The sequence below is a fragment of the Triticum urartu genome, chromosome 2A (assembly GCF_056163025.1).
Source record: "Triticum urartu cultivar PI428250 chromosome 2A, HENAU_Tu73, whole genome shotgun sequence".
Lineage (NCBI taxonomy): Eukaryota > Viridiplantae > Streptophyta > Magnoliopsida > Poales > Poaceae > Triticum > Triticum urartu.
In genome coordinates this window covers 22,262,457-22,286,850 of record NC_141874.1, presented here as the reverse complement: position 1 = coordinate 22,286,850, position 24,394 = coordinate 22,262,457, and the positions used below count along the sequence as shown (strand labels likewise).

At 46.9% G+C, this 24,394-nt stretch overlaps 2 protein-coding genes and 1 long non-coding RNA gene across 3 annotated transcripts; all 3 read right to left on the bottom strand.

Moving 5' to 3' along the window:
- Positions 1–4,564: 4,564 nt before the first annotated feature.
- LOC147983040 (uncharacterized) lies at positions 4,565–5,500 on the bottom strand. The gene is made up of 3 exons (XR_015614927.1): positions 5,288–5,500; positions 5,079–5,161; positions 4,565–4,992 (listed from the first exon to the last, which is right to left on the bottom strand). It is a non-coding gene; the product is annotated as an uncharacterized LOC147983040 (long non-coding RNA).
- A 5,004-nt stretch (positions 5,501–10,504) lies between these two features.
- On the bottom strand, positions 10,505–11,875 carry LOC147983039 (uncharacterized). The gene has a single exon (XM_087540625.1). It carries the CDS (start codon positions 11,873–11,875, stop codon positions 10,505–10,507), a length of 1,371 nt encoding a protein of 456 aa, XP_087396751.1.
- A 9,487-nt stretch (positions 11,876–21,362) lies between these two features.
- On the bottom strand, positions 21,363–23,059 carry LOC125524289 (uncharacterized). The gene is made up of 2 exons (XM_048689368.2): positions 22,980–23,059; positions 21,363–22,899 (listed from the first exon to the last, which is right to left on the bottom strand). The coding sequence occupies exon 2, from the start codon at positions 22,872–22,874 to the stop codon at positions 22,305–22,307; it is 570 nt and encodes a 189-aa protein (XP_048545325.2). The 5' UTR covers positions 22,875–22,899; positions 22,980–23,059; the 3' UTR covers positions 21,363–22,304.
- Between the last annotated feature and the right edge of the window lie 1,335 nt (positions 23,060–24,394).

The window sequence follows — 24,394 nt, the reverse complement described above, 5'->3', positions numbered from 1 at the left end:
AGTTGTGATTCCTATTACAATAGCATGAACATCTCATACATCACATATAGATCATTCATCATTCATCACAACTTTGGCCATATCACATCACATAGCATACCCTGCAAAAACAAGTTAGACGTTCTCTAATTGTTGTTTGCATGTTTTACGTGGCTGCTATGGATTTCTAGCAAGAACGTTTCTTACCTACGCAAAGACCACAACGTGATATGCCAATTGCTATTTACCCTTCATAAGGACCCTTTTCATCGAATCCGATCCGACTAAAGTAGGAGAGACAGACACCCGCTAGCCACTTTATGCAACTAGTGCATGTCAGTCGGTGGAACCTGTCTCACGTAAGAGTACGTGTAAGGTCGGTCCGGGCCGCTTCATCCCACGATGCCGCCGAATCAAGATAAGACTAGTAACGGCAAGCATATTGAACAAAATCAACGCCCACAACTACTTTGTGTTCTACTCGTGCAAGAGAACTACGCATAGACCTAGCTCATGATGCCACTGTTGGGGAACGTTGCAGAAAACAAAAATTTTCCTACGGTTTCACCAAGATCTATCTATGAGTTCATCTAGCAACGAGTGATTAGATGCATCTACGTACCTTGTAGATCGCGAGCGGAAGCGTTCAAAGAACGGGGATGATGTAGTCGAACACGACGTGATCCAAATCACCGAAGATCTTAGCACCGAACGGACGATGCCTCCGTGTTCAACACACATACGGAAAGGATGACGTCTCCTCCTTTCTTGATCCAGCAAGGGGGGAAGAGAGGTTGATGAAGATCCAGCAGCACGACGGCGTGGTGGTGGATGCAGGGCGTCACAGTAGCAGGGCTTCGCCTATACTACGAGAGAGAGACGTAACGGGGAGAGAGGAAGCACCAAAGGCTGAGGTATGAAGTCCTCCCTCTCCTCAACTATATATAGGAGGTCCAAGGGGGGGGTGCGCAGCCTAGGAGATCTAATCTCCTAGGTGCGGCGGCCAGGGGAGGTTTCCCTCCCCCCCCAAGGCACTTAGGGGTGCCTTCCACTAGTGGGACTCCTCCCATATGGAAACCCTAGGCGCATGGGCCTATAGGGGCTGGTGCCCTTGGCCCATGTAGGCCAAGGCGCACCCCCTACAGCCCATGTGGCCCCCCGGGATAGGTGGCCCCACCCGGTTGGCCCCCGGGACCCCTCCGGTGGTCCCGGTACAATACCGATAACCCCGAAACTTGTCCCAATGGCCGAAACAGCACTTCCTATATATAATTCTTTACCTCCGGACCATTCCGGAACTCCTCGTGACGTCCGGGATCTCATCCGGGACTCCGAACAATATTCGGGTTACTGCATATACATATCTTCACAACCCTAGCGTCACCGAACCTTAAGTGTGTAGACCCTACGGGTTCGGGAGACAAGCAGACATGACCGAGACGACTCTCCAGTCAATAACCAACAGCGGGATCTGGATACCCATGTTGGCTCCCACATGCTCCACGATGATCTCATCGGATGAACCACGATGTCGAGGATTAATCAACCCCGTATACAATTCCCTTTGTCAATCGGTATGTTACTTGCCCGAGACTCGATTGTCGGTATCCCAATACCTTGTTCAATCTCGTTACCGGCAAGTCACTTTACTCGTACTGTAACGCATGATCCCGTGATCAACCACTTGGTCACCTTGAGCTCATAATGATGATGCATTACCGAGTGGGCCCAGTGATACCTCTCCGTTATATGGAGCGACAAATCCCAGTCTCGATCCGTGTCAACCCAACAGACACTTTCGGAGATACCTGTAGTGCACCTTTATAGTCACCCAGTTACGTTGTGACGTTTGATACACCCAAAGCACTCCTACGGTATCCGGGAGTTACACGATCTCATGGTCAAAGGAAAAGATACTTGACATTGGAAAAGCTCTAGCAAACGAACTACACGATCTTTGTGCTATGCTTAGGATTGGGTCTTGTCCATCACATCATTCTCCTAATGATGTGATCCCGTTATCAATGACATCCAATGTCCATAGCCAGGAAATCATGACTATCTGTTGATCAACGAGCTAGTCAACTAGAGGCTTACTAGGGACATATTATGGTCTATGTATTCACACGTGTATTACGATTTCCGGATAATACAGTTATAGCATGAATAAAGACAATTATCATGAACAAAGAAATATAATAATAATGCTTTTATTATTGCCTCTAGGGCATATTTCCAACAGTGTGGTGGCGAGGACAGGGGACGGCGGCGGGCCGCGAGGCAGCTCGTCAGCATTGCCCGTAGGGGCGTTGCGTGGGTTGTTGCCGCGGTTGAAGTGGTGGTCGTCCGCGTCCGAGTCCGAGTCGGAGGAGAACGGCGATGGGTCAGAGGGTCCCATCGGGTCGAGGATCGTGGCGAGCTTGGTGATCTTGACGACTTTGATGTCGTTGGAGGGAGGGAGCTGGATTGGCAGGGAGTCCGGCAGGCGTTTGCGCCGGTCGACCATGACGAGGGCGCGGACTGCTGTGAAGTCACGCCCCTCGAGGCAGTAGTGGTCGACGGAGCAAACGTCTCCAAGGCGGCTAAGAGCCCACCGGATCCCGGCGTCGTGCCAGAGCTCGTGCGGGAATTCCGCAGCCTGGACCTCGATTAGCTGGTCGAAGACGGGTGACGCCCGGTCAGCAAGCTCGACCGGCTCGAGTGTGATCTGGTTGCCACGAAAGTCGAGGGAACCGAGGCTGACAAGGTAGTCCCGCACGCTTGCGGACTCAAAAGTGACGCAGCCCGCCCCACGCCAAGAGCCCGCAACGCTGAAGCTAGGGTTGCCGGCGTGAGCCAAGATGGCGTCATGGATGAGCGTCGCAGGGTTGTGGATGGGAGTGCGGAGGTGGGCGAAGGCGGTGTGGCCGACGTCATTGACGAGGCATGGAGGCGCGACAATGAGGGGTGCGTGCTCAAGAGGAGGGCCAGAATGGCGCGGGGGGAGATCGCCGCGAGCATGCATAGGAGACGGGACGAAAGCGGCCGCTGCACGTGCCTCGTTTAGGCGAGCACGCAGGGCGTCTAGGTCTAGCTGAGTGGAGGGCGGGGGTGTAGCGGGGTTCGTGGTGGAGTTGTCTTGAGGCATGGAGTGGGTAGTGGAGTGGTGAGCGACAGGGATGCCGATGAAGGGGGCGTCGGGGCCGGCACCATCGCGCGGCCAGCCGGCGGCAGCACCATTGCGGATGGTCGGGGAAGGTGCAGCTGGGTTGGCCATGGTGGAAGTTGGTGGCGAGTTGGGTTGGAGGTGAAATGCTGGGTTAGAGGCGGTGGGGTTTGCTGGGAGAAATGCTATCATGTAGTGCTAATAACACACAGTTCACAATATCATTTGGGCCGGGAAATTCGATGAAAAAAGCGATCGAGGCGACGCATCCATGCAAATTTGATCTGGATCTGGGCAAAGTAAATCTTTCATGGGAGGAGAGGAGATTTCAAACGGATTGACAGCAACCATCCACTGACCATGATGGCGATGAACCGGTAAAGGCACTACTAACTCAGCAGGACCCACTCAACCATCCACTGAGCATAAGCATGTGAAGGAAGCAGTAAATCCCGATCGGATCGGATCGAATTGAATTGCCCAGAGTAATCTAGGTTGCTTCTGATTGACAGTAATTATGGATCCTGAATCTAACCAAGATTACCTGCACGAATTTACAAAGAATGGATTGGAAGCAGTAGTATGATCTTTGTGCAAGTTAGGAGGGGATATTATTTTTTTGCAGAGTAAATTGGCAATTAAAGCGGATGATGGCGCACACACACACACTGCATGCGTAGTGAGCCTACAGTTGCATCTTGTACTACTGATGCATCCCCCCACCCCGAAATTGGAATCTGCTCCTTATGAATTTGGCAGTCGGCCTAATGCAATTCGCAGTGGAGATGCATTGAGGATCTATATAGGCTGTCAATCTAGGAGCTTGAATTCTCAAGATTGATCTGGCAGCAGATCAGGATGAAACAAAAATGGAGTGGGAACCCAACTCCATCAGAGGACCAGCTGTTCCATGGGGTCCAACAGCTGGTCCTCTGATGGAGTTGGGTTCCTGCTCACCTGGACACATTTTTATCACCATCCACAGTAAATATCATATCAGAAATGAATCAAATGCTTAGCATGGACTCTATTGTTTGCTGCTCAAGAATTATAACATATAGGTGGATACGATGCTAGTGCTTACAAGGTTGAGGTGCTTCCAGTATCTCCATAGTGTGGGTGTTCCAAGCTTTGTCAGGTTCACTCTCTGCAACAACATAATTGCCGCGGCACACAGACAGACAGACAGACAGGATCTGAATACAACAAGAATCAAATTATCTCTGCCTTGTCAAACAAATTAGTCACGAGTTTAGCAAAAGCAATGACAATGAGAACGACTTGACCACACTGACAGATCCTACCTAACTAACCATAGCCCATTGCCATGTGATCCCAGTCAGCAGGATAACACGCCTTTCATCATACTCCCTCTGTAAAGAAATATAAGACCTTTTAGATAACTAAAGTAGTGATCTAAATGGTCTTATATTTCTTTACAGAGGGAGCACTATTTATATATGGCCCAATCTCATCTTTCAGACACAAATTACTTGTCATGTCGTTACAGTTGATGCAGTTACATAAATCCAAAGCTATACCAAGTTACTGGCAGCAAGAATCACTTTATAGCACAGCAGAATTCTCATCACTAGGTAGTTCATAGACTGATCATGAAAAAGGGGAATTCAATTCACACTAACAGACCCTGTACATGAGTATATCTTCATGGATTACTGGCGTCCGCATTTTCTCATCACATGCTGCTCCTGTAGCTCTTCAAACTAACAGGAACAGGGGCCTCTGAATCTTCATGGATTTTCTCACACATGCTAATGAATCCACGTATTTAAAGGTGCACGTAAGATTCACAAGAACACACATATCCAAAGGCGCAAAAAGGAAAATAAGGGCTCAGTCCACATCACCTCCAATAGGCAAGAAACAACATATCAGTTCATAGCGGGCATTTCATCAAACAGGTAAAGAGCATCGCAACAGAAGGACGCCTCACCTTGGCGGGCCCCAGAAGAATGAGCAGCGGCGCAGCGGAAGATGAAGTAGAAAACCGACCAAACGAGAGCACAACCAGCGATCCTGCAGACGGAAGGAGGAAAATGGAAGGAGGGATCAAGTAGCAACAAGCGGCAAGAAACGGAAGCAATGAGGCCATGCAAACGGTAGAGCGGAACTGATCTGGTGGAAGGGAACGCAGACCCGCACCTTAACCGTACGCAGCAGCAGCAGGGATGAGAGGCATGGCGAGATGGCAAGCGGAGAAGGACGAAGACGATGCGGTGGAGAGGTGACGACGTGCCCCGAATTAGGCAAGTGAACAGGCAGATAGAGGCGCACACACAAGCCCCGAATTATAGCACACTGAAGATACCACTGTCCTTCTGTGTGCGGTCCCGGAGGCACCATCTTGATCCCTTTGAAGCTGGTTCGACAATGATTAATGACAGAAAGGGGAGAGAAGAATCAACAATAGATTCTGTTAATGCAAAATAAAATGAAAATTCAAAAAAGAGCCAACTGAATTTGAACCTACCAGGCCAATATGGTTGGTTATATGCATCCGCTTTATGATGGACACTGGAGAAAAAACAACTGATAAGTGATTATATAGGATAATTGCACATTTTATTAAAACATCTTCAAAATGGTCAACAACTACGTGCAATTTCATATGAATTAGAAAGCCACCATATATATTGATCCACTCTTCAAAGTATTCTTCCAGAACAATCTTCTCAGTCATAAATTTTCAATCATAAATTATGGTCCAGAGTAGAGGTTCCTAATGATAAGTGTGATGCCTTGCCATGCTATATATGTGCAACCTTAGTAAATATTACTCCCTCCGTAAACTAATATAAGAGTGTTTAGATTACTAGTGTAGTGATCTAAACGCTCTTATATTTCTTTACAGAGGGAGTACCTTTGAAGGAGCATTCATGAGCATGGCTGTGGTGGTTGGCGCCCTAAGATGATAGTGCAAGTTTTACAACAAACCGCAAAGAAAAAGAAAAAAAGTTTTACAACAAACCTACATAACAACAAGAGAACACAATCTTGGTCTCCCCACTTTGAATACTATCTTGCCCTCGTAATTAATGTAGTATTGAAACTGCAGCCATTAGGCATTATTTTAAGACAAATGAGATAATTATTTAGTTAGGCCTCACATATTGAAAGCAGAAAAAAGTTGAACTGTTTGACAAAGGCTTCACATTTGACGCAAGTATATCACTTAATAAGCAAGCAGTTATAACCTACTGAATAGCTATACCATATCATCATGGGTCAGCAGTCCTATTAATTTTCATAATAAAATCACCATCGCTAACTAACATAATCAGTTTTGAAGCAATGTAAAATGTCAACCACCACATCTTCAGTTCTAGCATTACTACCAGCACAACCCTGTAATAAAATTAGAAAAGCTATTATTTTTTTTTGAGGTACAAGAGTAAACAAAATTACTCTTCAGCCAACCCAAAGTCGGCACTCAGGTCGCTCAACAGGTCGTCCGGTACTCCCGGCACACAAAGCAGGTCTCCCATCCTCCTAGCACGGCCAGCCAGTAAATGGGCCATCTTGTTCTTCTTCCTGTTGGCGTGTTGAACTTCCCTGTACTGAGGATCGACAGATTGATTCCTTCCCTGTACTATGGGTACAGTCGTCTCGTAGAAACCAGCATCGCCAAAGCAGTAGCAGGATTCTAGTTCTGGTGTCTTGGTTGCAAGGACCAAGCAAATTCTGCAGCCAGTCCTCACCCGTATTCCTGAAGAGTTGCTCGCCCGGGAGGTTCCAGTGGTTCCTCATTGCGTGTCTCAATCCTCTACTCTTCGTACAGGTTACGACAGCATGGAATTCGTCCTCCACACCCGCCCCACATATGTTACACGTGCTGTCAGATTCCAGGGTACGCTTCCACTTGTTCCTCTTTGTGGCCAGAGTGCCAGTTGCAACCCTCCACCCGAAAACCTTCACTTTCTCTGGCACTTTGGCCTTCCAAATTATGTCCCAAATGCTCCGATCGTCTGCCTCGCTTGACGAGCTAGAGGTGGTGGTATTTGATTGATTCCGGATCGAAACCGCCAATCTATATGCACTCCTCACCGAGAACACGCCCGACTTTTCATTGTGCCAGGCCAACACATCGGAGCCCCCTGATCTAGGGAGTTTTATGCTGCAGATTTCCTCCGCATCAAATCTATGGAATAATTGGTGAACCAGCTGTGTGTTCCATCCACTACCATCAGGTTGCATCAATTGATTGACCCAGCGTAATCTGGACCTTCGAATGAACTTGGCTGGGGTTAGGCCTTCTCTTCGAGGTATCCAGTTGTCTCTCTGTATGTTTATCTTTCTCCTATCACCAATTCTCCAAATTAGTCCTGCTTTTAGAAGTTCCAGTCCGTGCTCAATTCCACGCCAGATAGGAGAGGCCTCAGTTGCAAAGACCGTGTCGATAAGCTCCCCGTGCGGGTAGTACTTAGATTTTAGTACCCGTGCGCACAAGCTATCTGGACGTTGGATCAATCTCCGTAGCTAGAAGGGCTTGGTTGAAAAGACTCATGTCCCTAAACCCAATGCCCCCTCCCCTCTTTGGTTTAGTCATCCGATCCCATGCCATCCAATGGACCTTTCGGTGCCCATTTTCCTCCCCCCACCAGAAATCTCTGATTAGTTTTTCATACTTATCACAGAATCCTTGTGTCATCTTAAACACACCCATACAGTAGGTTGGGAGTGCTTGTAGTACAGATTTTACAAGGGTTTCTTTTGCAGCATGGGACATGTATCGCTCGTTCCAGTCAGAACATCTCTTGACGAATCTTTCCATGATTGGTTGAAATTGCTCTTCCTTCATTCGGCCCTCTGGGGTGGGCAACCCTAGATATTTGCTTTCAAAATTAGATGTCGTGATTTGCAATTCCGCTTTCACCTCGAGTTGATGTGAGGCTGGACATATCTCGCTAAACAAAACCGAACACTTGTTGTTACTCAGTAATTGTCCCGAGCCCTTTTGGAATTTTTCCAGAATATCTACAATAGTTTTTGCTTCTTCTTTGCAAGCCTTGAAGAAGATCAGACTGTCATCCGCAAACAGCAAATTTGCGATGCCCGGGCTCCCCCTTGCTATTTTTATTGGAGTGATCCCTCCCCTTCGGATCTCCCTGTCCATCAGACAGGACAGCCCCTCAGCAACGAATAAAAACAAATAAGGACTTAGTGGATCACCTTGCCGTAGTCCTCTCGAGGGGTAGAAGGTTTCTAGGAGTTCTCCGTTAACCTTGACAGAGTACCTCACGGACTTCACACAGCTCATTACCCACCCAATCCATTGCTTGTCAAACCCCAATTTTGACAGGGCCGCCTCTAGAAAGTCCTAGTCCACCCTATCATAAGCTTTTGCCAAATCCAATTTGAGAGCACAATGGGTGTTGGCCGGCTGCCTGCTATGCTGAATTTTGTAGAAGCATTCGAAAGCAATGGTGGCATTGTCCGTTATCAGGCGACCTGGGATAAAAGCGCTTTGTGTTTCAGATATGAGCTCATCCAACAGAGGTCTAAGCCGATTTACCAAACATTTGGAAATCACCTTGTAAATTACATTACAAAGGCTAATAGGGCGAAAATCCTTCAAGTATTCTGGGTTGTTTTTCTTTGGAATTAGGACGATAACCGCATCGTTTATTCCTTCCGGCATGGACCCCTCTTTGAAGAAATTCAGCACTGCATTTACCACATCCTGCTTAACTGTACTCCAGTTTCTTTGGAAAAATCTCGCGGGGAAGCCATCCGGACCGGGAGCTTTCAGGGGGCCAATTTGAAAGAGAGCATCGCTTACTTCCTTCTCCGTGAACTCCTTAACTAACGACTCATTCATCCCCGCAGTAACCTTTTCATTCATGTAGCTGGTGATCAGATTTGGGTCCAGCCCTCCTTCCTTTGTGTATAAGTCCTTGAAGAAATTTGTGGTCATCTCCTGCAGTTTTACTTTGTTTTCCACCCACTCGCCATTCTCATCTTTTAATTTGTTAATTGTGTTCTTTTTGCGTCTCCACGATGCCTTTCGCTGGAAATACTTTGTATTTCTGTCTCCCTCCCGTAGCCAGAGAGCTCTCGATCGTTGTCGCCACATCATCTCCTCACGGTGGAGCAGCTCGTCCAGATTTCTCGAGACCGTCTTGATTTCCTTGTCTCTTTCTGGCGAAGGGGTGCGTTTCCAAAGGATCTCAAGTTGCTTCCTTAGTGCACCAGTTTGTTTTATTACAGAACCAAACTTCGTCCTTGCCCAAGTGCTCAAAGATTGCTGGAGTTCAACTAATTTTGCCGATATGTCAGACATATTAGCGCATGGATTTATCTTATGCCACGATTCCATTATAGCATCTGACAGCGAGTCCAGCCTTTCCCGCATGTGTTCATAACGGAATGCTTTATTCACAGGCCTCCATTCTTTCCTTGAGCCAAATCCGAGAAGGAGAGGAAGGTGATCCGAACGTGAGGAGCAGATGTGCTCGATTGAGGCTTCCGGAAACAATGCACTCCATCGATGGTCTGCCACTCCCCGGTCAATCCTTGCCTTCACATTATTAGCCCCCTCTTGCTTATTGTCATATGTCCATTTCGGGCCCTTAAAGCCCAGATCGAGCATGCTGCAGTCCGCAAGCACGTCTCTAAAATTTCCATGTTCTTCTCACTCCTCTGGGCACGAGAAAAGTGTTCATGCTGCCATGCCGCTTCATTAAAGTCGCCTATCATTAGCCATGGTTCAATTGATAAAGGTCTTATTCTTCTCAGTAAATCCCACATATGGTGTCTCTCACTCGCTTTCGGTTCGCCGTATACAAAGGTGCCACGCCATTGCCGACAGTGAGGGTTCAGACGAATTAACACATCGATGTAACGCGAGCCAACAGCGAGCTTCTTTATTTCAACTTGCTCATCATAGAATAGAGCAACACCTGCACTCTTTCCTTTCCCAACATGGGAGATGCAGAATTTAAGGCCTAGCCTGCTACGCAACTTATTGACATACTCCTCGCTGCTTCTAGTTTCAGAGATAAAGACTAAAGACGGACGGTAGGTATGCACTAGGCATACAAGCTCTTGAACTGTCCGGGCTTGACCGAGGCCCCGACAGTTCCAACTGATTATTGTCATGGCTCCTGGCGGGTGCTAACAGGCGCACCCACCAGTTGACCGAGGGCCCCTGGCTCGGTAGCTTCCTGGCCGCCCTTCTGTCCCGTGTTACTCTGCCCTTCAGCTTGTTCTCCCCCCTTCTTCTTTTTGTATTGCTCAGGATCCACACTTTCCTCTGTAGGATTGGTCGCCCCTTCCTTCTCCTGCTCACCCGCATCCCTCTTACCCAGAACTGACCCGCGTTGCGCCTGTCCCCCTCCCTTGCTTCTGGGTGAGAACTTCTTACGTTTGTTGCCTCCCCCTTTTGCCCGCTGTGTTGCCCTCAGAAGCATCCTTAGTGTTTGCAACTACCACTGCAGCCTGAGTTTTTACCTGCCCCAGAGCATCTCCCATCTTCCTGATCTTTCCTCCTTCTTCCAGCTCCTTAGTCCTCTCTTTCTCCATGCCTGAATCCCGTGGAGCAACCTGTTCATGCATCATCACTGTCATTTTTTGGTCATCCTCCAGAGCAACAGAGCCATCTGCTGTAGCTCCTTTTCCAGAAGTGTCCAGGCCCCCTTGCTGCACAGGCTCAAAACCAGGAGGGAACTCCGGGCCCTCAAGCTCAGCCCTCTCACCCTTCCACATCGGGGTTGAGGGTACCGGCTGGGGCAAAGCCGCTTTGGCAGGTACCAGTCTGGCCCCGCCGACCCCCACGCCTGCGGTATCCAGCCGTATAGCACTGACGGCCGCGATTGCTTCCTGCACCAAAGGGTCAGCCAGCACTTCTTCAGGCACGCTGCCATACTTCACTGTCGCCCCCTTCTGTGTAGCCAAGAACCGGTCCTCCCCTCTGTACGACTCGAACAGCAGGAAACGCCTGGCACTACTAGCTTCTGGGACTACGACTCCACCCCTACTCTGACTCCTCTTAAAAGGTGAAGCGCGCATTGCTGCCGAAAATCTCATCTCTTGGAGATCATCAGGCAGCTTACAATCGCGCTGGCCGTGCCCTAGGTGGCCACATGAGCTACAAAACCTCGGGAGTCTCTCATATTTTACATTCAGCTTATACAATTTTCCCTCAGCTCTATCATAGGTTTCTATCTTACTGCAGATCGGCTCATCAACATCATGGTTTATGCGCACTCGCATGTAATCACCCCAGATCCTGCCCTCCCTATCAGCATCCACCTCAAGCACCTCTCCAAGTTCAGCCCCAATCTCTCTGGCAACAGGTTCAAAAAGCATGATTGGTGGGGCATCGTAAATACGAGCCCACATCGGCATGTGGGCAACTACCACGTCGCCCGGTCGAGCACTCCCATCCACGCCCACCATGAGGAAGGCATCGCCCTTGTGTGTCCAAGGGCCGTTGTTGAGGATGAAACGAAGATCTCCTTCCCTCTCAAACTCAAGGAGGAAGCGGTTGTTCTTCAAGGGGGTATAGTTAAGCCGCCCCCGAAGACCCCACTTGCTCTTGAGCTCGTTGAACAAGCCCACGATGCCGAAGATTTGCACCGAGAAGAACATCCCAACGGCTATCCATCTCGAACGCATAGCCGCGCGCTCCCGCGCCAGGTTCAGCTGGACGACGCTCGCCGCCCGTACCCCCATATTGATGGGGAACACAGGGGCGACAACATGCTCAAGCTCATCGAGCCTTTCTCCCATGCTCCCTCCAGCGTCGTGCCGGCCGGGGGTGCGGATGGTGTCGTTGCGGCTCTCGGATGGCCCCCCTCGGAGGAGTGGACGCCCCCCAGCGTCGGTTTGCCATTGGAGGCCACCTCCTCATCGGGGTTCATCCCCTCCTTGCCCTTGCGCTGTCCCTGATCAGCCATGGTGGTGGTATTCTTTTGCGGTTGGACACTACACACAAAAGCGATGAGCATGGATTTTCCCCTCTGGTCCTTTATATCAACCTGAATCCTACTATGTGGCACCATATCGCTCTTGATCACCGACTGATTCACTGCCCCCGTTGCGCGATCTGATTTGTGATTGATACAATCTTTATCCTTCCCTCTATCTGGCGGCTCCGATTTCAGATCTAGCCCTTTGTATAATTCCTTTGAGACATGATTCCTCTCCAAATTAGCAATACCCAAATCCCTTCTTACCAACTCCATTTTTGATCTAATCCTCTCTACTCCCTTGCTAGCGGATTCGGGAATCATACCTGTGATTTGTTTCTTCCCTGATCGCCCCGCTTTTTCCTTCTCTACCAATCTCCTCACCGCCTCCCTCGCTTTGATCCATACTTCACGCATGCCCAGTGGGTCATTCTGATCCAGATCCCGGGCCTTGCACCCTCCTCGTACATCCTTCCTCACATACCTCGATCCCTCCGCCGTGTATCCGTGATCACAGAGATCGACGGACGATCGCCTCGGGGTCGCCCCGACCGGGGCTCCGTAACTTACGCTAGTCATGTGGGCTGTGTATGTATTCTATTTCAATTAGAAAAGCTATTATACTAAAGATTAACAAATACTTTGCTGCACTAAAAGAACCAAGAGACACAGACCCATAAACCTTGTTTATTGCTGAACCAAGGGATCAAATGGTATGGAGGGCAAGGTCTAAAAATAAGGCCATATATAGTTCTTCATTGGCCACCAGGACTTTGAGTATCAGCCACCACAACCCAACAGAGACGGGGATTAAATCAAAAGAAGGCAGTAAACTTGGACGACAAACAGATTTGGGCCAATTGGCCGAAATCGAACTGCTGGGCACAGTTCCAAGCAGCCCGCATATCCTTTTTGAAAGCAGATTGGCTCAAGTTTTTTGTGGTATGAACCCTAGCTAGGGCTAGCCACGGAATCTCCTCCACCAGATCTGGGGCTTCCTCTTCAACCACAACATCATCAAACTCCTCCTCATGGAGGTCCAGCTTATCAAAGAAATCTCCTAGGTCATCATCCACTCTTCCTTGGGAGCCACGATTCGTCGACGAGAACACCTCCGCCGCCGCCGCCATAGGGTGACTCGAGGGTAGCGGCCGCCGAACACCGCGTGTACCAACAGGGGATGGAGAGGGGTAGGAGACCCCCCGGCTTACCCTCGGATCACGATCAGACGAAAGGGAACGGCGGGATACGCCGACTATGGTGGACTTACGGCGGGGTTCGCCGCAAGGAAGTAAACCCTAGACGTCGCTAGGGGAGGCCCGACGCAGCACTTTATAATATCATCCTCTTAACATTCCACATTTTTTCAGATTTTTTCGAAACTTTTAAACATGGTTCCCACGATGTTTTTTATATTGGTTTCGTATGATACTCTCCCAAGGTACAAGGTGGGCACTATTGTCATGTGAGGCTGGACAGGCAGTTCATCTATAGACTGGTGCAACATGTTCTAGATGGCGCCGGTGAGGCATTTAGTTGCTGCCTCATCAGATCACTCGCCTATTTTATTGATGAATGAGATGGAGGCCTCCAATGCAATCCAACCAGTGGTTGGATGGTTAGAAGGACGGTGGTATCTTCAGTCTACCAGGGTTCAAATCCTTGTGATCCGCGTATTTTCTTGGATTTATTCCAGACTTTCCGGTGATCCGCGTTCATTGGGAGCAGATGTTACCATGGCTATGATGACTTCGTTAGTCTCAAGATGATATACCGGAGCAGTCTCTCGAAGGTACTCATAGGGACGAGTGTATGCTTGTATATATGAGCGCCTACGTCTATGTTGTGTTCCAAAAAAAAAGATATGGAAGCCTCAAATAGGATAATTGCTATCAACAACCGTTCAAGTTATATTCGTATTAGAAACATTTTCAAATACGCTTGCCTCCCATGGTTTTTCAAATGGATGTAGCCGCCGCCGCCATAGGGTGACTCGAGGGTAGCGGCCGCCGAACACCGCGCGTACCAACGGGGGATGGAGAGGGGTAGGAGACACCCCTGCTTGCCCTGGGATCACGATCACACGGAAGGGAACGGCGGGATACGCCGGCTATGGTGGACTTACAGCGGGGTTCGTCGCAAGGAAGTAAACCCTAGACGTCGCTAGGGGAGGCCCGACGCAGCACTTTATAATATCATCCTCTTAACATTCCACATTTTTTCAGATTTTTTCAAAACTTTTAAACATGGTTCCCACGATGTTTTTTTATATTGGTTTTCGTATGATACTCTCCCAAGGTACAAGGTGGGCACTATTGTCATGTGAGGCTGGACAGGCAATTCATATATAGACTGGTGCAACATGTTCTTGATGGCGCCCGTGAGGCATTTAGTTGCTACCTCATCAGATCACTCGCCTATTTTATTGATGAATGAGATGGAGGCCTCCAATGCAATCCAACCTGTGGTTGGATGGTTAGAAGGACAGTGATATCTTCAGTCTACCAGGGTTCAAATCCTTGTGATCCACGTATTTTCCTGGATTTATTCCAGACTTTCCGGTGATCCGCGTTCAGTGGGAGCATATGTTCCCGTGCCTATGATGACTTCGTTAGTCTCAAGATGATATACCGGATCAGTCTCTCGAAAGTACTCATAGGGACGAGTGTATGCTTGTATATATGAGCGCCTACGTCTGTGTTGTGTTCCAAAAAAAAGATATGGAAGCCTCAAATAGGATAATTGCTATCAGCAACCGTTCAAGTTATATTCGTATTAGAAACATTTTCAAATACGCTTGCCTCCCATGGTTTTTCAAATGGATGTAGCCGCCGCCATAGGGTGACTCGAGGGTAGCGGCCGCTGAACACCGCGCGTACCAACGGGGGATGGAGAGGGGTAGGAGACCCCCCAGGCTTGCCCTGGGATCACGATCACACGGAAGGGAACGCCGGGATACGCCGGCTATGGTGGACTTACGGCGGGGTTCGCCGCAAGGAAGTAAACCCTAGACGTCGCTAGGGGAGGCCCGACGCAGCACTTCATAATATCATCCTCTTAACATTCCACATTTTTTAGATTTTTTTCGAAACTTTTAAACATGGTTCCCATGATGTTTTTTTATATTGGTTTTCATATGATACTCTCCCAAGGTACAAGGTGGGCACTATTGTCATGTGAGGCTGGACAGGCAGTTCATCTATAGACTGGTGCAACATGTTCTCGATGGCGCCCGTGAGGCATTTAGTTGCTGCCTCATCAGATCACTCGCCTATTTTATTGATGAATGAGATGGAGGCCTCCAATGCAATCCAACCTATGGTTGGATGGTTAGAAGGACAATGATATCTTCAGTCTACCAGGGTTCTAATCCTTGTGATCCACGTATTTTCCTGGATTTATTCCAGACTTTTTGGTGATCCGTGTTCAGTGGGAGCATATGTTCCCGTGCCTATGATGACTTCGTTAGTCTCAAGATGATATACCGGATCAGTCTCTCGAAAGTACTCATAGGGACGAGTGTATGCTTGTATATATGAGTGCCTACGTCTGTGTTGTGTTCCAAAAAAAGATATGGAAGCCTCAAATAGGATAATTGCTATCAGCAACCGTTCAAGTTATATTCGTATTAGAAACATTTTCAAATACGCTTTCCTCCCATGGTTTTTCAAATGGATGTAGCCGCCGCCGCCATAGGGTGACTCGAGGGTAGCGGCCGCCGAACACCGTGCGTACCAACGGGGGATGGAGAGGGGTAGGAGACCCCCCCGGCTTGCCCTGGGATCATAATCACACGGAAGGGAACGGTGGGATACGCCGGCTATGGTGGACTTACGGCGGGGTTCGCCGCAAGGAAGTAAACCCTAGACGTCGCTAGGGGAGGCCTGCTACCTCTTGTGCACTGCGTTGGTTTTCCCTTGAAGAGGAAAGGGTGATGCAACCAAGTAGCATAAGTATTTCCCTCAGTTTTGGAGAACCAAGGTATCAATCCAGTAGGAGATCACGCTCGAGTCCCACGCACCTACACAAAAAAATAAGAACCTCGTAACCAACGCGATAAAGGGGTTGTCAATCCCTTCACGGTCACTTACGAGAGTGAGATCTGATAGATATGATAAGATAATATTTTTGGTAATTTTATGATAAAGAGAAATAAAGATGCAAAGTAAAATAAACGGCAATAGAAATAACTAAGTGTTGGAAGATTAATATGATGGAAGATAGACCCGGGGGCCATAGGTTTCACTAGTGGCTTCTCTCAAGAGCATAAGTATTACGGTGGGTAAACGAATTACTTCGAGCAATTGATAAAATTGAGCATAGTTATGAGAATATCTAGGCATGATCATTTATATAGGCATCACGTCCGCGACAAGTAGACCGAAGGCATCTACTACTATTACTCCACACATCGACCGCTATCCAGCATGCATCTAGAGTATTAAGTTCATAAGAACAGAGTAATGCTTTAAGTAAGATGACATGATGTAGAGGGATAAACTCATGCAATATGATATAAACCCCATCTTTTTATCCTCGATGGCAACAATACAATACGTGTCGGTTCCCTTTCTGTCACTGGGATCGAGCACCGCAAGATTGAACCCAAAGCTAAGCACTTCTCCCATTGCAAGAAAGATCAATCTAGTAGGCCAAACCAAACTGATAATTCGAAGAGACTTGCAAAGATAAACTAATCATACATAAAAGAATTCAGAGAAGATTCAAATATTGTTCATAGATAAACTTGATCATAAACCCACAATTCATCGGATCTCGACAAACACAGCGCAAAAGAAGATTACATCGAATAGATCTCCAAGAGAATCGAGGAGAACTTTGTATTGAGATCCAAAGAGAGAGAAGAAGCCATCTAGCTAATAACTATGGACCCGAAGGTCTGAAGTAAACTACTCACACATCACCGGAGAGGCCATGGAGTTGATGTAGAGGCCCTCCGTGATCAATGCCCCCTCCGGCGGAGCTCCGGAAAAGGCCCCAAGATGGGATCTCTCAGGTACAGAAGGTTGCGGCGGTGGAATTAGGTTTTCGTGGTGCTCCTGGATGTTTGGGGGGTACGTGGATATATATAGGAGGAATAAGTACGTCGGTGGAGCAACGAGGGTCCCACGAGGGTGGAGGGCCCGCCCAGGGGGGTAGGCACGCTCCCCTGCCTCGTGCCCTCCTCGATCGTTTCTTAACGCCCACTCCAAGTCTCCTGGATCACGTTTGTTGAGAAAATCACGTTCCCGAAGGTTTCATTTCGTTTGGACTCCGTTTGATATTCCTTTTCCTTGAAACCCTAAAATAGGCAAAAAAAACAGCAATTTGGGTTGGGCCTCCGGTTAGTAGGTTAGTCCCAAAAATGATATAAAAGTGTAAAATAAAGCCCATTAACATCCAAAATAGATAATATAATAGCATGGAGTAATCAAAAATTATAGATACATTGGAGACGTATCAAGCATCCCCAAGCTTAATTCTTGCTCGTCCTCGAGTAGGTAAATGATAAAAGAAGAATTTTTGATGTGGAATGCTTTCTAACATATTTCTCAATGTAATTTTTCTTTATTGTGGCATGAATGTTCAGATCCGAAAGATTCAAGATAAAAGTTTAATATTGACATAAAAATAATAATACTTCAAGCATACTAACTAAGCAATCATGTCTTCTCAAAATAACATGGCCAAAGAAAGTTATCCCTACAAAATCATATAGTCTGGCTATGCTCTATCTTCACCACACAAAATATTTAAATCATACACAACCCCGATGACAAGCCAAGCAATTGTTTCATACTTTTGATGTTCTCAAACTTTTTCAATCTTCACGCAATATATGAGCGTGAGTCATGGATATAGCACTATATGTGGAAAAGAATGGTGGTTGTGGAGAAGGCAAAAAAGGAAAAGATAGTCTCACATCAACTAGGCGTATCAACGGGCTATGGAGATGCCCATCAATAGATATCAATGTGAGTGAGTAGGGATTGCCATGCAACGGATGCACTAGAGCTATAGGTATATGAAAGCTCAACAAAAAAAACTAAGTGAGTGTGCATCCAACTCGCTTGCTCATGAACACCTAGGGCGTTTTGAGGAAGCCCATCATTGGAATATACAAGCCAAGTTCTATAATGAAAAATTTCCACTAGTATATGAAAGTGATATCATAGGAGACTCTCTATCATGAAGATCATGGTGCTACTTTGAAGCACGAGTGTGGAAAAAGGATAGTAGCATTGTCTGTTCTCTCTTTTTCTCTATTTTTTTATTTGGGCCTTCTTTCTTTCTTTCTTTTTCTTTTTGACCTCTTTTCTTTCTTTTTTTCGTCCGGAGTCTCATCCCGACTTGTGAGGCAATCATAATCTCCATCATCCTTTCCTCTCTTGGGACAATGTTCTAATAATGATGATCATCACACTTTATTTTCTTATAACTCAAGAATTACAACTCGATACTTAGAACAAAATATGACTCTACGTGAATGCCTCTGGCGGTGTACCGGGATGTGCAATGATGCATGAGTGACAAGTATGAAGAATTATGAACGGTGGCTTTGCCACAAATACGATGTCAAATACGAGAACACCTCCGCCGCCGCCGCCATAGGGTGACTCGAGGGTAGCGGCCGCTGAACACCGCGTGTACCAACGGGGGATGGAGAGAGGTAGGAGACCCCCCCGGCTTGCCCTGGGATCACGATCACACGGAAGGGAACGACGGGATACGCCGGCTATGGTGGACTTACGGCGGGGTTCGCCGCAAGGAAGTAAACCCTAGACGCCGCTAGGGGAGGCCCGACGCAGCACTTTATAATATCATCCTCTTAACATTCCACATTTTTCAGATTTTTTCGGAACTTTTAAACATGGTTCCCATGATGTTTTTTTTATATTGGTTTTCGTATGATACTCTCCCAAGGTACAAGGTGGGCACTATTGTCATGTGAGGCTGGACAGGCGGTTCATCTATAGACTGATGCAACATGTTCTCGATGGCGCCCGTGAGGCATTTAGTTGCTGCCTCATCAGATCACTCGCCTATTTTATTGATGAATGACATGGAGGCCTCCAATGCAATCCAACCTGTGGTTGGATGGTTAGAAGGACAGTGGTATCTTCAGTTTACCAGGGTTCAAATCATTGTGATCCGTGTATTTTTCTGGATTTATTCCAGACTTTCCGGTGATTCGCGTTCAGTGGGAGCAGATGTTCCCGTGCCTATGATGACTTCATTAGTCTCAAGATGATATACTGGATCAGTCTCTCGAAGGTACTCATAGGGACGAGTGTATGCTTGTATATATGAGCGCCTACGTGTGTGTTGTGTTCCAAAAAAAATGATATGGAAGCCTCAAATAGGATAATTGCTATCAACAACTGTTCAAGTTATATTCGTATTAATGTTTGCTTGCAAAACAAGCATGGCGGCAACTTCAAGATATGTGTTCTCTCAACTACCCCAATGGCAAGTTCTTGAGTCTGGAGGGGTATATGTGAAGGAAGAGATGTTCTTATATAGGAACTGGTCAGGAGGATTGGAACTGGTTCTTGCACTCGCATCATGCAAGACAATTGGATACCGAATCATCTTCTTTGCATCTTTCTGCTGCATGACCAACAGAATTAGAGTAGCTAAAATTGGATACCGAATGCTCCCTTTGTTCGTCCTTTCATCTTCAGGTTCAGGATCCAACAGTAAACATTTGAAACTGGCCTGAATCTTGACAAAATTCTTGTGCACGGTGACAAAATTTCTTTCTGTTGGCTGCTTTGCTTGAAACTCCTTTCTATCTTCCTCACGATTTCTCTGCAAGGTCTTGACATCGTATCTTCTGAATCTGTTACTTTTGTTCGTAGCACAAGGAGCACCTTGCTGCAGAGAAGAACATGGTTAGGCAGGGAGGGAAACCTTTGCCTTTGTTTACCGTCTCCACCCGCCTTCGGATGGTGCACGATCAAACATCAGGGACTGGGAGTTTTTTTACCACCCAAGAGATGTTCTCCAGTAATAACCAGGCTGAACTACTGAATGCACCCGAAAAAATGCCGCATCCACAACAAACCAAATGCCGCCTCCACAGCAAACCACACCGCCTCCGGAATCCGAGCTTGACGAGGGATTTTATGAGAGAGAGAACCCAACCTCATCGACACTCTAGATCCATGCCGCCTCCAAGGATTTACTGGCTCTAGACACCAGTTGTCTACAACTGACTGTCACTAACTGAATCTAGCACTAGAATTTCAGAGATTCGGAGCAAGATTGGCTCGATTTGCTAGGGTTTATGTAGCCCAAAGCCACTGGAAGATAGTCGAAAACGGAAGGAAATGGTAGTTTTATAGACATTACACACAGGGACCTGGTGAAAAGCAGAACAGAAAGAGGAGACATTGTCGGATGTTGAACAGCGACACACAGGAGGTTGAGGAGCGTCTGATCCACGATCAACGACTGCCGAGAAACTAAACCAGCAAACCTGTATCTTGCATTCCAAAAGAAATCACTAGGTTCAAGGGGCTGCCTTTTGCAGCCTCCAACAAACAAGGAGTGCACCCCGAAAAAAGTAAATAAGTATGGACCTATTATCAAAGCCGAGGACCTATATTCAAAAAGAAACAAATTATTTTGGGCCCAGCAAGTTATACTGCCTCTTGTTTTCTCCTCTTTTTTTTGAATGGTCAGAAAACAAGTTGTATTGCTGAGTAGTAGTAGATTAGTTTCAGTTTCAGGCATTTTGTGCAGACTGCTCCAGCGGCTATTCCTTCCATAGACAAATATAAATATCTTCATTTAAAAACAAAATTGGAACCTGCATACCATTAACACTCTCATTCTCATATCTAAAGTAAAAAAACATGATTTTATCTTTAACTGCAAGCTACACATGGCCAAAAGTCAAAACCGAGCATGCTTTTTTTTAAGAAAGAACAACTGGAATCTGCATTCCATTACCACTCTCATACTCCTACCTGAAGTGAAAAGAATGATTTTTATTTTCAATTGCAAGTGGAGTTGATCAGCAATGTCATACCTGCTCAGTTTTGACTTAGTTACAACATTGTCAGTGACTTGAAGATGAAGAGCTTGTACTTGACCAAACTGCTATTTTTCTTCATAACCAAACTGTAGTTACTTGAAATCAACTCTGGAAACTGAACCAGTATTACTATATACTATATGATCTACTTGTTTTTGTTTCTACCTAGAAGATTGGATTCTTCAGCTAGCACAACAGTTCAAAATTAACATCAAACAATTATTTGCTCAGCAGCAAATCTGAATACTAGATGGAAATGGTCCAAAATAACACCGGGGAGTTAAAATTACGGTACGTTTCATCATACAATAATACAGATTATTTAAGCTGGCTTAGCACTAGAGTCAGTACTCCTTGCTGTAAACAGGGAGCAGAAGATAGAGAGCAAACTAAGTGCCAGAATGCATGCCTGCATAAACTAGCCGCGGTTCCAAATTCAGAGCACCGCCTCGATCCTCAGTTGCTTCTTAAACATGTAACGATGGGATTTGTGCTTGATCATACGGAGGCCATGCATCAGCCCTTTGCCTTTGCCGCCATTGCTGCCAGCCTCACTGCCGCAGTTGCAACTCTCATTGCCGGAGCAATCGGTGCCACTACTGTGGTGGCCATTGTCTTTGCTGGCACCAGTTCTGCCATTCTTGCCTTTGCCGTTGCTGAAGGCTAGCTCCATACCGGTGAAGAGGGCAAATTCCTTGACAGCATCCATCTCGTTCCATTCCTTGTTGAATTTCATGAAATCCAAGAAGTCCACGATAATGAATCTGCCATAACCAAGGCTGACGACACAGGGATTGCGCAAGCTGTTTGGCTGCCACTCCTCTGGCAGGTCATCACGCTGCCAGATCCGCATCTTGTCTGGCGACAGCTCCTCCCCTCTGACGAGGCCTGAGAGGTCAGCAGCGCAGAGGAGGTTGTCCTGTGACATGCCAAACCAGAGTCCAAGCTCAGGGACGTAATCTGCCTTGCCATGGAAGGGCATGAGGCAGTCGCCAGCTTTGCTCCACTCACGAGTCGCGATGTGGAAGCAGTAGGTGCCAGCACCCTGGGCCCCACAGATGGAGAAGCAGATGCTGTCGCCGACGAGGGCGTGGCCGAAGACCATGGCGTGCTCGTGGTGGCTGATCCACGGCGGCAGAGGGAGGATGTCGCAGTGCCAGAACTTGCTAGATAGGGCGGACTGGTCGACCCCCCTCCACACCAGGGCCTAGAACTGCGGCCGCACCTCCGCCTTGTCCGGATGGAGGAGGCCATCGATGATGTAGAGGTCGCCAGTGTCTTCTTGGTGGCCATCAGGAAGGTGCACGTCCGTTGGAGGGACGGAGATGACCATCGGGATCTCCTTGACTCCGTGGAGGCATGGCAGGGTATCCATGTAGCGGAAGCCATCGACGATGTTGAAGCGTAACATGCGGTTCCCGCGGTCGCCCAAGATGACCTTGCTCTCCGAGGCGGTGGGGAAGAAATGGACGAAGCGACGTGAGTTGAGCCAGGGGGAGATTTGCGGTGGCCCCATGACCAGCTCGGGTTTTGGCACATCCATCTTGGGCGCCGCCGCCTCCGCCGTCGCCAGTTTAGTGTTGTAGATCCTTTTCCTGTTGCCGGCACGGGCCTTGTCGGGGGCCAGCGTGGGCAGCACCATGCCATGCGCGGCCGCCTCTTCTGCCGTCGGGTGAAAAAGTTGCAACTTGGAGAGGTTCAGGCGCCGCAGCGAATACGCGCGTTTGACCCCGTCATAAAGCCCCAAGTTGAGGATCTGCCGCATGCCTCCGCTCATCCCCGATCGACTCTCCAACGATCTCCTGGGAGGGTAACAAGTAGTAGTAGAATAAGGACAAGCAAATCGAAGCAAGTTGACACAGATCTACAGGCGGCGGCGAACCTTGAGCAAATCAGCGGCGGCGTCGGCGAACCTGGAGCAGAGCGGCGGCGGCGGCGGGGAACTTGGAGCACCTTATCACCCCCGCGTGCTGTTTGTTCATGGGCTGGGCCTTCCATTACACATACTAAATTGGATTCTTCACAAAAAACAATTTAATATCTATAAAAATGTTTCTAGTGTACACAAATTTGTTCATAAAATGTGGTATAATATTCTTAAAAAATGGAGAAGTTTTTTTAAAACAAATATTTGTAAGGTTCTTCAACAAAAAACTCATTTTGGGAACTCGAAAATGGAAAATGAATATGCCAGAATTTGTCTTTTTCATGAGAGGTGGATCAAAAACTTTTTGCACCCAACCATTTGGTCAATTGTACATTAAATATGGCCTAGTATTTTAGAAATTTGATTTGGTCCAATTTTGCAACAAATATATGGTAGGTTCTTAAAAAAAACTCATTTTTGGCACTAAAAAAATAGAAAATTGCTTTTTTGTCCAAAGAAAATAAAAACTCACTTAGGAAACATTGTTCGTCATTGCAAGATGCACCCTTGTGCACTATATGAGATCATTTGAACAAACTATGCCATAAATGTGGCCATAATATTGATCATTTGGCTTGAAAGTCATAGATCTCCACATGAGATAGCTCATTTCTGAGAACATTTTTTTTAATGATTGCGGTATTACAAGTTTATTATTTTTCCTATGAACTTGGCCACATATAATGACACCATGCGAAAGTTTTCCAATTTTTTATTTTTTTATTTTTTCATGCCCATTTCAAAATGCGGTCAAAACGGCAGGCATGACCGTTCCTATCTAGTGATTGAATCTTGGAAAACTGTTGGTGTTTCTCTGATTAAATAAATACTTTTGTACCTAAAATGATTTTTGGGAAAAATAAATAGCAAACTATGAGGCAGCTGCAGTTCAAATTTGACCCGCTTCCTACTGAATCGGCGGAAATTTGTCTTTTTCACGAGAGGTGGATAAAAGTTTTTGACACCCAACCATTTGGTCAATTTGAAGGAAATATGCCCTAGAGGCAATAATAAAGTTGTTATTTATATTTCCTTATATCATGATAAATGTTTATTATTCATGCTAGAATTGTATTAACTGGAAACTTAGTGCATGTGTGAATACATAGACAAACAGAATGTCACTAGTATGCCTCTACTTGACTAGCTCGTTGAATCAATGATGGTTATGTTTCCTAACCATAGACATGAGTTGTCATTTGATTAACGAGATCACATCATTAGAGAATGATGTGATTGACTTGACCCAACCGTTAGCTTAGCACGATGATCATTTATTGGTTGCAATTGCTTTCTTCATAACTTATACATGTTCCTCTGACTATGAGATTATGCAACTCCCGAATACCGGAGGAACACTTTGTGTGCTA

Bases quoted from the DNA above. Each gene is read 5' to 3' on its own strand.
- LOC147983039 (XM_087540625.1), bottom strand. From the start codon at position 11,875: ATGGGAGAAAGGCTCGATGAGCTTGAGCATGTTGTCGCCCCTGTGTTC.
- LOC125524289 (XM_048689368.2), bottom strand. From the start codon at position 22,874: ATGAGCGGAGGCATGCGGCAGATCCTCAACTTGGGGCTTTATGACGGG.